The 15,899-nt window shown below is 44.2% G+C and overlaps 1 protein-coding gene across 1 annotated transcript; it reads right to left on the reverse strand.

Moving 5' to 3' along the window:
• Positions 1–1,490: 1,490 nt before the first annotated feature.
• RAN (RAN, member RAS oncogene family) lies at positions 1,491–7,712 on the reverse strand. Its single transcript, XM_065418039.1, has 7 exons — positions 7,448–7,712; positions 6,580–6,622; positions 5,428–5,512; positions 5,221–5,346; positions 4,113–4,300; positions 3,179–3,349; positions 1,491–3,047 (listed from the first exon to the last, which is right to left on the reverse strand). The coding sequence occupies exons 2-7, from the start codon at positions 6,613–6,615 to the stop codon at positions 3,003–3,005; spliced, it is 651 nt and encodes a 216-aa protein (XP_065274111.1). The 5' UTR covers positions 6,616–6,622; positions 7,448–7,712; the 3' UTR covers positions 1,491–3,002.
• Positions 7,713–15,899: the final 8,187 nt, after the last annotated feature.

Raw genomic sequence — 15,899 nt, forward strand, 5'->3', positions numbered from 1 at the left:
ATAACTTTGCTATTCTACGGCACCATCCTCCAGTCACCTGAAAAGAGACTTCAAAAAAGATTCCAGCCTACTCTACTAGGCCAAATGATATTGCAGTAAAAAGATCCAGGAAGACTGATAGATTTCAGAGGGGAAATAGGAAGGTCACTAGAGGTCAAACTCCAACAACTGAAAGATCCAGCATATGGCATTTTACAAAAAAATCATGATTTCATGAAGTTCTTTACACTTTAGATATCTTATATTTAAAGTATGTGCACATCAGATAAAACAATAATGTAGCCATACTCCACTACTTTGCAGAAGCCACAACACATGCAAAACAAGTCAGAGGTACTAGGGGTTCTCCTGCTAAAACAATTAAGGGGTGAAAGTGGTGACAAGAAACCGTTTGGGGGAGGAGGGGAAAAGTGGCAGGAAGGGCAGGCAGCTAGGGCCCACTTGCAAACTAATACATAAAGCTACTTGAACTTTAAAAGCAAAAATCTATGTTGTAGAACCTAATAAATAGGCAAGTTTAAACCTGGCAGCATTAGCAAATAGTGTTCATTTAGGCAGTGGTCCCCAAACTTATGTTGTGTCCCCACTTAGCCATAATGTAACCTGTCCACACCCCACCACCCCAGGGAGCCGGAGCTGCGGCAGAGGCCACAGCCATGAGAAGGGCCAGGGCTAGGCTGTGGTGAGGGGGCTGAGGCTAAACCAGGGCCACAGCTGGGGCTGGAGCCAGAGTGGCTGGGGCCCTGCCCCCCTAAATGTTCCTCCATGCCACACCCCAGCTTGGAGACCACCAATTTAAGGTACAGCTACATTCCCAGCTGTGGAGGTGATTGCCACTTCAAGACAAAATACTCACACTAGCTCGGATTAAACTAGCATGCTAAATGGAGAGTAGCCACAGCAGTGCAAGGGGCTAGTTGTCTGAAGTGCAGGGGTAGGGTCTCTGACAGGCACATTCCATGTAGCTAGCCCATTCCATTGTTCATGCTGCTGTGACAAGTGTGCAAGTCTGCTCAGAACTAGCATGTTTTTCCTCAGATTAGGAATCAAATCACAGCTCTACCTCAAACTGTAGACATAGCCTAAACCTTAGTGGCAGAATACATGAAGCAGAAGCCTATGTTCAGGGGCTGTTTGATTCAAGCAGATTGTGCTAGTGAAAAGATCAGTCCAGCTGAAGCTTGGGAAGAGAACCTGGATGTCTTGACTGTAGATAAGATCAAATGCAGAATGAAAAGGCTACTATTAATCCTACCCATGAAGGACCATTTCAGCTCCTCCCATTAAGCCATAACTATCTGTAAACTAGTTTCCAAAGTGAATCTAGACAATTAAAAGTCTGACTAATCATGTCTAAATGTTTTTGGAAGGAAATGGGACAATGACTATGGCAGTCCACTTGTTGCTGGTAACAAGGGTGCTTTAGGTTGGTGGTATTATCCAAGTTTAAAAAATATTGTCAGTAATAACTACGTACACAAACATGCAAGTTGAGGAATAAATGAAATGCTTCACTTTATTAAGAAACCAAAAATACAAAACTGACGGATTCATGTACTTAATTGAACACTACTGAAAATTATTTCCCTTAAAAACTTCCATTTTGGTGTGTACATCTGGTTTAAGTGCCAGTAAATTTAGTGTTAATGTTGACATTTTCCACTATCTGTGCTGAAATAAGCTATTTTCAAATTGAGACCTTGGTGCGGTTTGGTAAAGACTTATGTAGTTCAGTCAAGCATGGAATTAGACTCAAGTTTTACTAATTGTAACTCTTCAGTGGAAAGTGAGTTACAATGCTCAGCGAAGAGCCCATTTCACTGTATTCACTGAGGAACACTCAGCCTTAACTATAGCAGAACACTAGCTCTGCTATAATTTGTACATCACTTAATATAACCAGGCCTATTGCTGACTAGTTTCTGGTTGCTATAGTATGGAGCCCTCTGAATTTCAAAGTTCATTTTAATAGATTAAAAAACTGCAAACCAGAACTAAAGATTGGTTTTTTTAAAAGGTAGCATGGAGGTTGAGCTTGGTACTGTATTCCTAAAATAAGAATCCCTGCAAGCAGTCAGTATCTGTATTTCAAATGCAGCCATTAAGAACAGGTTTAGACCTGCATTTTACACTTGTTTCAATCCATTTACACTTGCCAATCCTTCAGGGACAGTCTACATGGTAGGGTAATGTGCACAAGGGGGTGATTTTAAAAAGCATATTAACACATGCAGTAGTTAGCCCATGTCAACCATGCTTGAACACATTCAAAGTTCCCTGGTGTGCTTCTACCTAGTAAGTACTAAGGAACTTTTAGTGTGCACAAGCATGGTCCACAGACTACTCACACCCCCCCAGCACGCACTACATTAACCTGTAGACAAGCCCTCAGATGTTCACTGCTTTTGTTTTTTCTAATTAAGTTACACTTCGGGTTTTAAATGTCAGTGTTTAAATCAGATAGGCTTCAAGAAGCCTGTAAGATTACTAGATTACCTTTTAATTTATTACTTGTTGCATACCTATTACAAGTGTAAAAATTCAAATTAAAATTCAATACTATATTAGCATCTATTCAAGGATAGGAGACATTATTTAACTTACTCCTAACAATGCATGAAAGTTCACTTGTTTAGGTATTTGAAATACAACTTTATTATGATCTAAACAAAAAAGGAATGGGAATGACAGTAACAAACAAGATTTACCACTGAATACTGTGATGTGACTGCAGCAGTCTTAGTTAGATTTGAAACTCAAAGGGGAAGTAATTGCAGTCCAAAAAACAGCTAGATATGCAGGTCCAAAATATGAAGGAATTTTTTTTTTTTTTTTTAAACTGCCACATTCACTCCGAAGCCCATTCATCTCTCAGCATCCCAAAGATTAAGCACATGTTCTGCTCAGCTAGATAATAAAGTGGCAAACACGCTGCACCACTGACATCACAGGACAGTTGCCTATAAAACTAGACTTCTGACGCTGGGCTCCAGCTTCATCCCTTACAGGTCATCATCTTCATCTGGCAGGGCAGTGGTCTGAGCAATCTGAAACAGATAAAATTATATTTAGCAACTAGCTATAGAGTTTGAACTCCTTATAGCAGTTGATTTCTCAGGTATCCATGTTAGAGAAACGGACAACCATTGGAACTCTGTACCATTGTCAGAGCAGTTACCTGTAAGTCTTGCTCATACTGTGCTGCCAATGCTGGGTCCATAACAACCTCTGGGGGCGCAAGAGCAGGCATGGCAACAAACTCCAAGTTGGGATCTCCAATTAGCTTCCTGGCAAGCCAGAGGAAGGGCTTCTCAAAGTTGTAGTTACTCTTAGCTGAGATATCATAGTACTGCAAAAGAGAATGGTCATATATACATACTCTCACAAGTTGAACTATGTTGACACATCTACTGTTGAAAGTCAGACCTTGTTAATACTGCCAAGTTTGGCTCTGACCAGGGTCTCAACTGCAAGGTCTTCACCTGCTTTACTCCCAGTGATTTTTGCCAAGCTAAAGTGGTTTGGCACACGATAGAAACAGGCCACTAAACAGTCCCGTAACAAAAAAGCAAGTTAAGACATTTCAGTTGTCTATCAAGGCATGAGATTTCTGGACCTAAACCTTGATTTTTATTCCAATAAGAATCTGTTTTTATTTTTCTTAAGTGCACAAGACTTTGTGAAGAGCTCCATTCTGAACAGGTTCACATTTGGCCCACCTGCTCTGAATTTTTATCAAATTCTAATGAATGTTAGGGTTCCCTTTTTACTCTGTTATTAGCTTCTTTAAATGATGAAGAGCTTGATATCAAGACTGAGTTCAGGGTCTTACATCTCTGGCAGAAGTCAATATTAAGTCCTAATGAAGGGAATACAACACCTTTAACTTCCTATCTGTGTCAATTGTTAAGATCCTCAATTCTGTTCTTATGGAAAAAGAACTGATTTGATGTTTTACTGCATTTGTAGTTAACTATCACTGGTAATGAGAAATGCATAAGTGCTCAGCATTGCATTTTACCTTCAGAATAAAAGGGCTGCAATAGTACTATTTAGGTCAATAAGACTAAAAATCAAAACATAAGATTTCTGAAAACAGATAGCCATCATACCTGAAGATTCTTCTTCCTGTGGAAGACAATTGACTTTGCCTTGACTTTTCTGTCCTTAATATCCACTTTGTTGCCACACAACACTATAGGGATGTTTTCACATACTCGTACCAGATCTCTATGCCAGTTAGGTACATTCTTGTATGTAACTCTTGATGTTACATCAAACATTATGATGGCACACTGAGCTGAAAGATAAATAATATGAAAGCTTAAATTATTTCTTTAAATGTATACTAGCTCTGGATAAAAGATATATGAATGGGTGGTCCTCCTGTAAGCACAACCCTCAGTCCACTCTATCCTTAGAGTATTTCACTTTTTCTTTTCCACCTAATAATTCTGTCAGGATACCTTCTGCTCAATAAGCAAAGAATATAGGAGTTCCTGAGACCAGCCCAGGATCATTTGCCTGCTCACATCTTAGGGCCAAATCCTACAAACCCTAAGGCACCCAGTAATTTTATTCATGCAAGTAGTCCCATTGAAAACCAGAGTGTCACATGGATAGGGTACACACAGAGGCTTTCCCAAGAAGTTTGATTTGCCCAAATATTTCTCTAAAACATGATTCAAATAGGTGTAAACCAGTCTCAGACAACCTATCCAGGCTTTCAAGAAACTTGAGAGCTTACGGTACATATCTCAGGATGACTCTGTCTCCCACCCTAATCCAAGGAGCTTTTCAAAGAACAAAGAGGCCAGACTTTGTTCCTCGTATTTCTAAAGGCAGGTAAGAGGACAAACTCTTTAGAGATGTTCTGCAAAGAATTAACTGAGTCAAATACATAAAGAATAGCTACTTTAGAAAAATATAAAGGGAAATATTCCTGTTTAATGCAGTTTCCGATTCTCTTTAAGTGGGAAATTTAAGCCTGGCAACCCATTTCTCGATTAGTTTGTTATGCCATTTAACTTTACTGGAGAGTGCCATAGATTATTAGAAAACACAATATACAGAATAGCGGGACTACTTCCTCATGCTGGCATGGCTACAGTTTGCTTAGGGTGGGATGCTCTTTTTTAGTACAACTATTGTCATATTACTGACCCCTCCCTGTAAAGTTACAGGGGAGTTACTGTAAAACTACAGAAAATTTACACTTACCCTGAATATAGTAACCATCCCGCAGACCACCAAATTTCTCCTGACCAGCCGTGTCCCATACATTAAATTTAATTGGACCTCTATTAGTGTGGAACACCAGAGGATGGACTTCAACACCCAGTGTAGCTGCAATTAAAAGGTTAGATTTAGAAACTGCTTATGTAATATTTAAAACTAGTATTAGAATCTCCAAGTGTTTAAACATACCTACATACTTCTTCTCAAATTCACCAGTCAAATGACGTTTTACAAATGTTGTTTTACCAGTACCACCATCACCAACCAAGACAAGCTGTTGAAAGATTTCAGAAAACAAATTAAGCTAACACTTTTTAAAGTCACTTTTACGTAATTTTTAACTAAAACGCCACTCCTATAAATTGTTCCATGCAGGGAGATTACATTGTTTTGTTTTTTAGTTATAACCTATCTAAAAGCAGTTAATGCCCAGCTTGTTATATATTTCATTATTTGACATTACCACAGTTTCAAGTTGCCTTATACAAACACCACACAGCTTTCAATTAAAAGAAAAAAGTGTTAAATTTGGTTCTATCAGTTACAGATTATTAAATCCAGATAAAAGAACATTCTAGATTTGGCCTGAAAGTGCCAATTCTTAAAGCACATCTTTTTAGAATGTTGTATAGAACCATTTCAATTTTTCAAAAAATTGAATCAGTTAACAAGACCCTCTACAGTGCTTGTCATTCAAACACTACTGCATTGGACTAGCACCTGAGAGCCACAGTATGAAGTTGACTTGCATTATCCAAACCAAGAAATATGCAATATGACAGTATTTGAGTTTTAGAAAAGAAAAGACTATTTACCTTCCAGAGTGTTTAATAGGACACCAAATAAATAATTTATGGTTGTCTTCCTATTTTACACAAACACCCAAGACTGCTATAGCAAGGAGTCAGAGAGTGTGTGTAACACAGTGCACTGATCAGCACACTACCTAAAATGAGTTTTTCCTGGTGTCTGACGCTTCCACACACAACACAGGAAAGAAGTGGTAAGTTAGGAGACTACCGCAAAGCAAAAGCGACAAAGGAACTAAGGAGAGGGAGCATTTGGAAGTATTTTTAATTCATAATCGGAGTAGATTTTATGTTGCGCACCACAACGACTTAAAAAGTTTAATTAAACTACAATTCGAATTAGGTATAGAAGCTAACATGCATGGCATAGTAGAAATTCACTCTAGGCCCTAACCTGAGCAAACTTACTGAACAATGGTAAGTGGAGTCAAAACCTCAGCTCCAAACCCGCGGCTGCGCTAACGCCGGCCGGGAATCATGTATGAAGCTGCCCCAGCGAGTCAGACCTGCCCGCGCAACGCCAGCTCCTTACCTTAAACTGCACTTGGGGCTCTCCTTGGGCGGCCATGCTGGGTCTGCGGGAGAAATGGCAGCATGAGAGCTCAGCACGCCAGAAGGCGCAGGGCCCGGCCAGCGGGGGTTGGGCGCCGTGCTCTGCGCTGCGGACACTAGCCGCCTCCGGCACAGAGGCCCGGACTCCTCCCAGCCCGCCAACTCCCCGCGTGGTCCCGGCCCCATTCATCGGGACAGGAAGCGCCGCGCCGCATGGGGCGGGAGAATGAGCGATAATGGCGGCCGCACTTCCCCACCCGCCCCCCTGGACCCTACAGAGGGAGCCACCTGAACCCCACTTTCGCCAGGCCCGGTGCGGGAGGAATGAACCACGGGGCCAGCCAGGCACCCTCAGGGGAAGACGAGCTTGGACTCGCCCCGGGAGGTGTGCGGCTCAATTCCCTCCTTCCGCGCCGAGCCGAGCCAACATCCCGCCTCTGAGAAGAGACCATCTCCCAGTCAACCCGGGCCTGGGAATCCGGAGGGGCCCGGGCTGCCTCCCGCTCCCCCACCCCTCCAACGGGCCCCGCGGCCTCCCCGCGCCACGATGACGGAGCAGCGCGCGCCACTTCCCCTCCCCCCTCTGCGGGCATCCAGGCCGCATCAGCCCCCCTCTGCTCCTCCAGCCAGGCCTGTCCCGCTCCTTATGTGGCCAACGGGCCCAGACGCCCCATCGCGAAAGAAAGGAGACGGGAGCGGCCCCCAGCCAGGCCTCACCTCTCCCCCAGCCCCATTCCTAGGCGGCGACCGACGACTACCACCCCCCTCACGCACCCTCTATCCCTTCCTAAACCCATCCCACTTCTCTCGATCCCTACAGGGAAGGGGGGGAGGCCTAGGCCCGTTACCTTCCCGAGACGTCTCTCGGTGTCGCTCCCCTCAGTGACTAGGCGCTGGAAAGATGGCGGAAGCGCGGTTCAAATACCCAGAGTGCGACGCCGCGCGGACACAACGAGAGGAGGGAGTGGTCGAGTGTCACGTGATAGGAGGGACCGTGAGCTCCCTCCCTCCGCCAGCGCGCGCCGCTTCCTTAGACGTTTTTCTAACCGCCGTTGGAGTGCTGAGAGAAGACGCGCACGCGTTAGTTTAGCTGTACGGAGCGGAAAGGGAATCAACCACGCTTCCGGGTCTAGGGGCGCGGGAATTGAGACACTCGCGCCCCGCCCACGGGGTGTGACGTAGAACGTTCGCTCAGGGCCTGGGGATGGCGCTGGGCTCGCTCGCGGCCCGGGCTAAGAAGCCGGCCGTGCGGCGTTTGCGCGCGCGGTGGCCTCCCACGTTCCTTCTTCCGCTCCACGCCCCTGCCTAAAACAAATCCTCGGCGGAGCTGGGTCCTCCTCAGCTCTTCTGCATCCTTCGGGGCGGGGGGTTGAGTACGCTTCGCCGTTTCCGCCCTCCCAGGGCCTCGTGTGCACAACCCCACCCTGAGGAGGGACCAGCCCTCCCCGTTTTACAGGCAGCGCCCCAGCTTGCTCAGCGCCCTGCCTTTCGTGCGGTGTTATTAGCCCCCGGTACGGAGCTAAAGCCGGAGCCTTGGCGGTGGAGATGGAGGAGAAGGGGGCGAGGGGAGGCTCTCTCGGCCACCTGGCTACCTCCCAGGCTCTAATTAGAAGCAGCAAAAGGACTTAATTGGGAGTAACAACTTCAGGATACAGGTTTCAGAGTAGCAGCCGTGTTAGTCTGTATCGCAAAAAGAACAGGAGTACTTGTGGCACCTTAGAGACCAACACATTTATTTGAAGCATAACTTCAGGATATTGCCCCTTATGTCTCTGATGAAAGAGTACACATGCTTTATCATCTTGACAGTTATTGTTCTTTTTGCTCTGGTTTGCTTTCTACAGGAATGTATGCATATGTGTAAATAAAACAACATGTTTAATAGAGTGGTTTAAGCATCAGATTTGAAATAGCTCATTTCCCCACATTCAAAGCTTAGCAGGATCAGTTCTACCAGTCATAAACCAACTTCCATGTAGTTTAATGGGTTTTCCTTGAGATTATGGACATCAAAGGCCCATAGTCAAAGATCTGACAGCAACTTTTTAAAATGTATTTTGGTTTTCCCCTAGGTCTTTGGCCAAAATATGCTCTCCTTGTATAACTATTCTTTGCAATAGTTAGATGACATATTCCTACTTCAGAGAAGGCATCACTTTAGCATTTCTATAATTTATTAAGTGGTTCAGATCCTTTGGGCTATTAAACATAATCTATTATTTATTGGTGGTTTTCTATGTAGATAATTTTCATATAATGTGTCCTGAGTTTAAGATCAAGGTTTTAAAAGCCTTGTACTGTTTGTTGCCATTTCCATGTATTGGCCAAACCAGACCGTCTCTACGCAAATGAATAAATGGACACAAATCTGATATCAGGAATCATAACATTCAAAAACGAGTAGGAGAAAACTTCAGTCTCCCTGGTCACTAAATAACAGACCTGAAAGTGGCAATTCTTCAACAAAAAAACTTCAAAAACAGCTCCGTTTCTGACAGCCGGCATGCTTATCTGCTCTGAGACAAAGCAACCATTACTGTGCAATGCTGGGGGGAGGGGAGTCTGTTGCTGTCTGAACTTACAAGACAGCATGAACTTACAAGACAGCATGCTAACATGCTCTCAGCCCCCCAAAAACCCACTCTCTCTCCCCCCACATACACACAACACACTCCCTGTCACACTCCACCCCACCCCCCTCATTTGAAAAGCATGTTGCATGCTGGGATAGCTACCACAATGCACTGCTCTCTGTGGCCGTTGCAAGAGCTGCTAATGTGGCCACGCCAGTGCGCTTGCAGCTGTCAGTGTGGACAGATTGCAGTGCTTTCCCTACCGCGCTCTACGAAGGCTGGTTTAACTCAAAGCGCTCTACATCTGCAAGTGTAGCCATGCCCTTAGTCTCTAAGGTGCCACAAGGACTCCTTGTTGTAAATGCAAAGTGTTACTGATGTTTTCCTTTGGTTAAGACTTACAGAGCTTTTCCCCCTACAGTAGTTTTTCTCGTTGCTTCAAGAGGTCAAGAAGGAATTGGTTTTAGAGGTTTTTTTAATCACATCCAGTATACGTAGCTTTTTTCACCATAAATTCTTTCAGTACAGCAGAGCTCTTTATAAAGCACGCCTCCCCTGTACTAAATGATCATTTGAGTCACATCTTTCTTCCTTAAAACTAACTATGCCTATAGGAACTAAGTATTTAATAACAGAAATCCATAACAATAAATTGCATGAGCGTTATATCAGCTTTTAACAAGAATACAGACATGGCCAGAAAACATTTCAGTCTGTACCTTTATTTGTATGGTGGTTAAATGCAGATTTTATGAGTTACTAAATACTGGTCCAGAGTAATTAGTAAACGTTGTTTTACTTCAAACAGAGTCATTGAATGATGTTCTAAGCTAATTCAGTGATCTGAAATGCTTTAGAAATACCATGAATACATTTCAGGATTTTAGTTAACAGAAGGTGTGTAGATTTAGGATTATATATAGAGAGAGAGAGAGAGAGAATTTTGGGTGTATTAAAATATTGATATTACATTTTGTGAAGTCATACATACAGAGAGTTAGAGAGCACAGAAGTCTTCCTTAAGGCTATAGCTGCACTTGGAGCTGGGGTGTCTGATTCCCAGCTTGCATAGACATACCTGCACTAGCTCTATTCGAGGTCATGTGCTAACATTAGCAGTGTAGCCAGAGTGGCAGGTTGGGCTAGCCAGCCTGGTGCATATGCAGGGAGTCCAGAGGGATACATACACAGGGCAGCTAGCCCAAGATGCCTCCTGTGCTACCCCAGCTACACTGTGCTATTGTTAGCACACTACTTCAAGTTGGGAGAGCTGGGAATCTCTACGCATGGATATAGCCTTTGGGGGGGAATGCAGTAGTGTGGATTTGGAAAAGGAAGACCATTTGTCTATGAATAGGAACATAGAGAGTGCCATACTCAGGGCCGGCGCAACCCATTAGGCGACCTAGGCGGTTGCCTAGGGCACTACAATTTGGGGAGCGGTGACCGCAGCGGTATTTCGGCAGCGGGACCTTCCACTGCCTCTGTGGGGGGCGGCATTTCGGGGCAGGACCTTCCGCCACCTAGGGCGGCAGAAAAGCTGGCGGCGCTCCTGGCCATACTGCTTCAGTCTCTCTAGGCCAGTATTCTGTCTCTGACAATGGCCAATTCTAGATGGTTCAGAGGCTTGAATGAGAACCCTGCTGGAGGCAGTTGTAGGATAATCTGCCCCCACACTAGATCCACAAAGAGATTTAAATCCCAAAATTTATATCCTCAAAATTCCCCACACTCAGCTGCTGCTTAACCCTTGGAGGCATCTAAATTCCCAGAGCAGCTAAGTTTCTGCCAATAAGAAAGGTGCCTAAATTCATTTGGTGGAGATGTGCAAAGTTGCCTAAACCATTACACTGCTGAGCAAATCAGTGCCCAGGGGCAGGTCTACACTACAGGGTTAAGTTGACCTAAGTTACGCAACTCCAGCTACGTAGCTTAGGTCGACTTATTGCAGTTGACGGGAAAAACTCTCCCATCGACTTACCTTAAGCTTCTTGTTTCGGTGGAGTACCGGAGTCAATGGGAGAGCGATCTGTGGTCGATTTAGCAGGTCTTCACTAGACCTACTAAATCAACCCCCAGTGGCTTGATCACTGCAGCGTCGATCCAAGGTAAGTGTAGACATACCCTATGACATAGCAAGGTCCTTAACCTAGGTGTTCTCTCACCTATCTCACCTGTGCAGCTTGATCCAATATGGGTGTCCAGATGCCACCTACTAGATCAGGCACCACCCAAAACATGCTGCCATGCCCTCCCTTACACACTCTAACCTAATGGTAGAGCACTCACCTGGGATATGGGAGAGACAGCTTTGAATCCCCACTCTTTCTGATTTGGAGCAGGGACTTGAACCCAGTTTTCCCATCAGGATACCCTAACTACTAGGCTTTAAAGGAAGATGGGTTGGATTAATTGATTTATCTCGTTAGACTGACCTCCCACTTGGTAAAGCAACCCCCACCCTTTCATGTATTTATACCTGCTCTTGTAGTTTTTTCACTTCATGCATCTGATGAAGTGGGCTCTAGCCCACAAAAGTTTATGCCCAAATAAATTTGTTAGTCTCTAAGGTGCCACAAGGACTTCTCGTTGTTTTTGCTGATACAGACTAACAAGGCTACCACTCTGAATCCTGTCTCTTTTATTTGCAAAGCAGAGCCTTGTAGACCATAGGATCAGCGAGCTCCCTCCAAAGCAGTGGTGGAATTTTGCCATGAACTAAACCATGGATCTGACTATACACAAAGTGCTGTTAACTGCACATTGTAAACAAACAAAATATATTTTGTCTAATTCATTCTGTTTTAGCAATCCCAGCTACTGCCATAAACTCAACCATACTCAACCCACTAAATGTGGAGGGGTGTAATTAGGATAGGCCCCAGTTCCATATTGGCTGCTGTGCAGTTTACTGCAGGAACTCACAACTATTCAACTATAGTCAGTTTTGATACTACTAATGTAGCTGAAACAGATCTTCTTTATCTCTAATATCAACATCTTCCTGGAAGTTATTGTGAGTTCCTGAGTGACCACACTGTACAGTTTGCATAGTAATGTATTACTAGTGCAGTCTTCCTCTTAAATATCACTAGGGTATCTCACAGTTCCTAGCTTCAGTAGGCCAAGCACCTCACAACCATCAGGGGCTTTTGCATTCCTCCATTCCCCATATGCTCTAGGTGCAACCCTTATTTCAGGGATTCCCTGCAACTCCCCCCACAACCTCCCTCATGCCAGGGGATCTGCATCTACCATGCCTTCCTCTGCTACATGCCACCTCCTCCCTCCATACCATTGTCCCCCATTCATATCCCTCCATCCCTTGCCAGGGGCTCTGTGTGCCTCTCATGCCTCCCTCAGCCACACATAAGGGATTTTCTATGCACCCTCTTCCCTTTTGTCTAGTGCCTTTCTCCCTCCCTATTTTGATTTTTAGAGTGCCAGATTTAAACTTTTAAAATTAAAATACACTAGTCAATTATACTAATTTGCATTTGCTGCCCTGCAGGGATCTGAAATCTTTTTACAAGCAGTAGCCTAGCTGCCTACCAGTGTGGGAGAGGGTCAGACTATTGGTGCTTTTCTTGGTTTATAAATGGAGAAAATGAAGTGTAAACAGGTGAAGTAATTAGCCCAAGCACTCCAAGTCCCTGATTCTGCTCCCCTTGGCAAAACCCACACTGATTTCAGTGGCACACACAGACCTCAAACCCAAAGACATCCAGTGCCAAAGCTTGGACTAGAACCCAGGAGTCCTGCTTCAACCACTTCTTGACCAGGCTGCCCTTTACCTGCTGATGTCACCCTATGCGCTGGGACGGTAATATTTGCATAGCCCCGCCCCCCACCTCGGCATGTCCTGCCTCACAGTGGGTGGTCCGGGCTCTTCCCCCCACAGCTGTGATTGAGTGAGCAGCGCCGAGCATGCGCAGAGCGGGTTCTGGCTTGGGTGGTTGCCTTGGCATCGGGCACAGGAGGAGGGGGATTAGTGCCGCGGACGGCGTGAGGGGAGGCGGCGCGGCCCGTCCGCTGAGCCCCGCCGAGGAGGGAGGTGGCGGCGGCGGCGGCGGATGAGTAACGGTGTGAAGAGTGAGCGAGGCGCCGAGCTGCTGCGGGGATGAGGGACCGGCTGGCAGAGCTTTTAGAGGTGAGGGGGCTGGCTCAGGGAGCGGGGACCGGGCCGGCGGAGGGGCTGACGGGGGGTACGGGGCAGGCCGAGAAGGGTAGCGGGCGGAGGGGGTGCTGGAGGGGACAAAAAGCAGCGAGTCAGGGACAACGTGGGATGGCAGGGGCTCAGTGGGGAGGGCTGGTGGCTCATTATTTGTATCCTCAGCTAACGGTAAGAGATGGGAACATTCACGGGTCTCTCTGCTAAGATCGCTTAGGCAACGCCCCAGACACGTCCCTGGAGGCAGTGAGATCTCTGAGCTGCTCCAGGCTCCTTTCCAGCTCCTGTCTCTGGGAGGAGGAGGCGGCGGAATATCCACTCCCGAGAGATGGGGAGACGTTTCGAAAGCTTTGGGGCTCCTCGTACAAACTTCAAATCCTGTTTTGTGGGGGGTGAAGACCCCCCCCCCGGTCCCCAAATGTTAATATTTGAGTGACAGAGAAAATGGGTAATAATTGTTGTGTGCTTGAATTATCTACAGTGAGATAGTAAATGCAAGAGTGAAATGGAGGGCTTTGTTTCTTTTTTCAAGTTATCCGGTTAAGAAATAACATGTCTAAGTCAACTGTATGTTTTGTATATACTTATAAAGTGGTAGTTCAGTATGTTTCTGTATTATTTTCCTTCCTCTCATTCTTATCCTGAAAAGAAGAGAGGGTGGAGTTTGGGGAGAATGCCTTTTGTTTAACTTCATCAGGATATGGCTTGAACAAAATAAGAATGTTTTGATTATATTTCAAAAGGGGAAAAATGGAGAATGCACATCAAATGGAGTCTCTGTAATCGATCAGGGCTCCAGGTATGTACAGGAGTCCACTTATGCAAAGTTGCTTGCAGGACTGGGGACCAGTTGCCTTAAAAAATAATATATTATGAAATAGAAAAAACTCAAGTATTGAAATTGTGCTTGTAAATAGAATGAGTAGTCTCTTTCCTCTATTCTCTGTAGGGGTGGGAGGCCTTTTGGAATGCTTATTACAGTATCCTTAACCAGAAAAGACTGTGTGTCAGGGTTGCTATTGTCCTAATGAATAGTGTTTTTTTTGTTTTTGTTTTTTGAGGCAGATTTCTTCCTCCTCCAGTCTCTCTCTCTTTCTCTCTCCCTTTTTTTTTTAAAAACTCTAAACCTCTGTCCTACACATTATATGGGTGAGTGTCAAATTTTAATATAGTGCACACTTTTAGAAGGGAGAGGGGAGAAGAAAGCAGCAACAATCTGAATTAGATCTGTGATACTTAGCATATTCAGAGTTCAGTCTGACTGGGAATGGGAGGGGAAGCAACAATGTTGTTTTCATTAAGGACAGAGTTAACTTTGACGTTAATTAAAAAAATGCTATCCATTTGTAGTAGTTTGTAGGTTAGCATCTAGTAATGCTTAAGACAAAGACACACAAAACAGGTATGGATGCTTGTGTAGTTATGACTTTAGAGTAAACACTATGTGTAGTAATAAAATACTTCATATTTGCCTTAGTGTAACTAAAGTACAGTCTGTAAAATTCATTTTAAAATCCCGAGGTGCTTGTTGTGGATTGACTGCATAAAATTTTTCAGTGTTTCAACACTTATTTTAGTCAGAAGAGCAAAAACCATCGAAACCCAAACGTTATCATTTAAAAATGTGTAGCTTTGGTTTCTGGGACACATGTAAAACAGAACACATGCTAGATGATATCATGTAGGCTAAATTAATGTGCAAAGAAAACTTAGACAGCGAAGTATCAGAGGGGTAGCCGTGTTAGTCTGAATCTGTAAAAAGCAACAGAGGGTCCTTTACTTGCATCTGAAGAAGTGAGGTTCTTACCCACAAAAGCTTATGCTCCCAATACTTCTATTAGTCTTAAAGGTGCCACAGGACCCTCTGTTGCTTTGGACAGCGAAGTTATCACCCTCTCATCTCCCCAAAAATTCCTTCACTGCAGTATCACAAATGAAGATATTCATTAATATTAGCAAAAACTTTCCATCACTACAGCAGCTTTTTTGTCAGAGTGAATTTGTCAGAGCAGAATTTCTGCTTTTTTCAAGCACAGAAATGATGGCTTGTTTTTGTTTTTTTTTAAATCTCAACCTGGAGAAATCATGTGAGCTATATGAATGTTGTTACCTATGTTTTTAAGCCTGTCTTTGTTTTAATATAGCTTTATTGCATTTTGATTTAATAAATATTGTAACTGAAGTGTAATGGGATTATATTCTGTAGTTTTTAAACAGTAACCTGCCAAAGCCTGGGGAACCTTCAGGTGTCACGTAGCATTCCTACATTAGGGCAAGGAGTTAGACTGTTTTACACTAAATTGATAATTTGCTTATTTATAAACTCTTTGCCACTGCCCCTCCTCTCCCAGCGTGCTTGATATGCTGTATAAATAACTTAAGATGTCATGGTGTTCTATCCAGTCTATGTTAATACATTTAGTGAAAGTACTTCAGCCTCCTTGGGAAAGCTTCTATCCTAGATTCTCTCTAGTTAAATTTGGGACTTCTAATTTTTGGTTGTTCTTTAAATATTACTGAGAGCAAATGTTCTATTTTTTGTCAACTATAATATTA

This window comes from Emys orbicularis, chromosome 16, assembly GCF_028017835.1.
Source record: "Emys orbicularis isolate rEmyOrb1 chromosome 16, rEmyOrb1.hap1, whole genome shotgun sequence".
Lineage (NCBI taxonomy): Eukaryota > Metazoa > Chordata > Testudines > Emydidae > Emys > Emys orbicularis.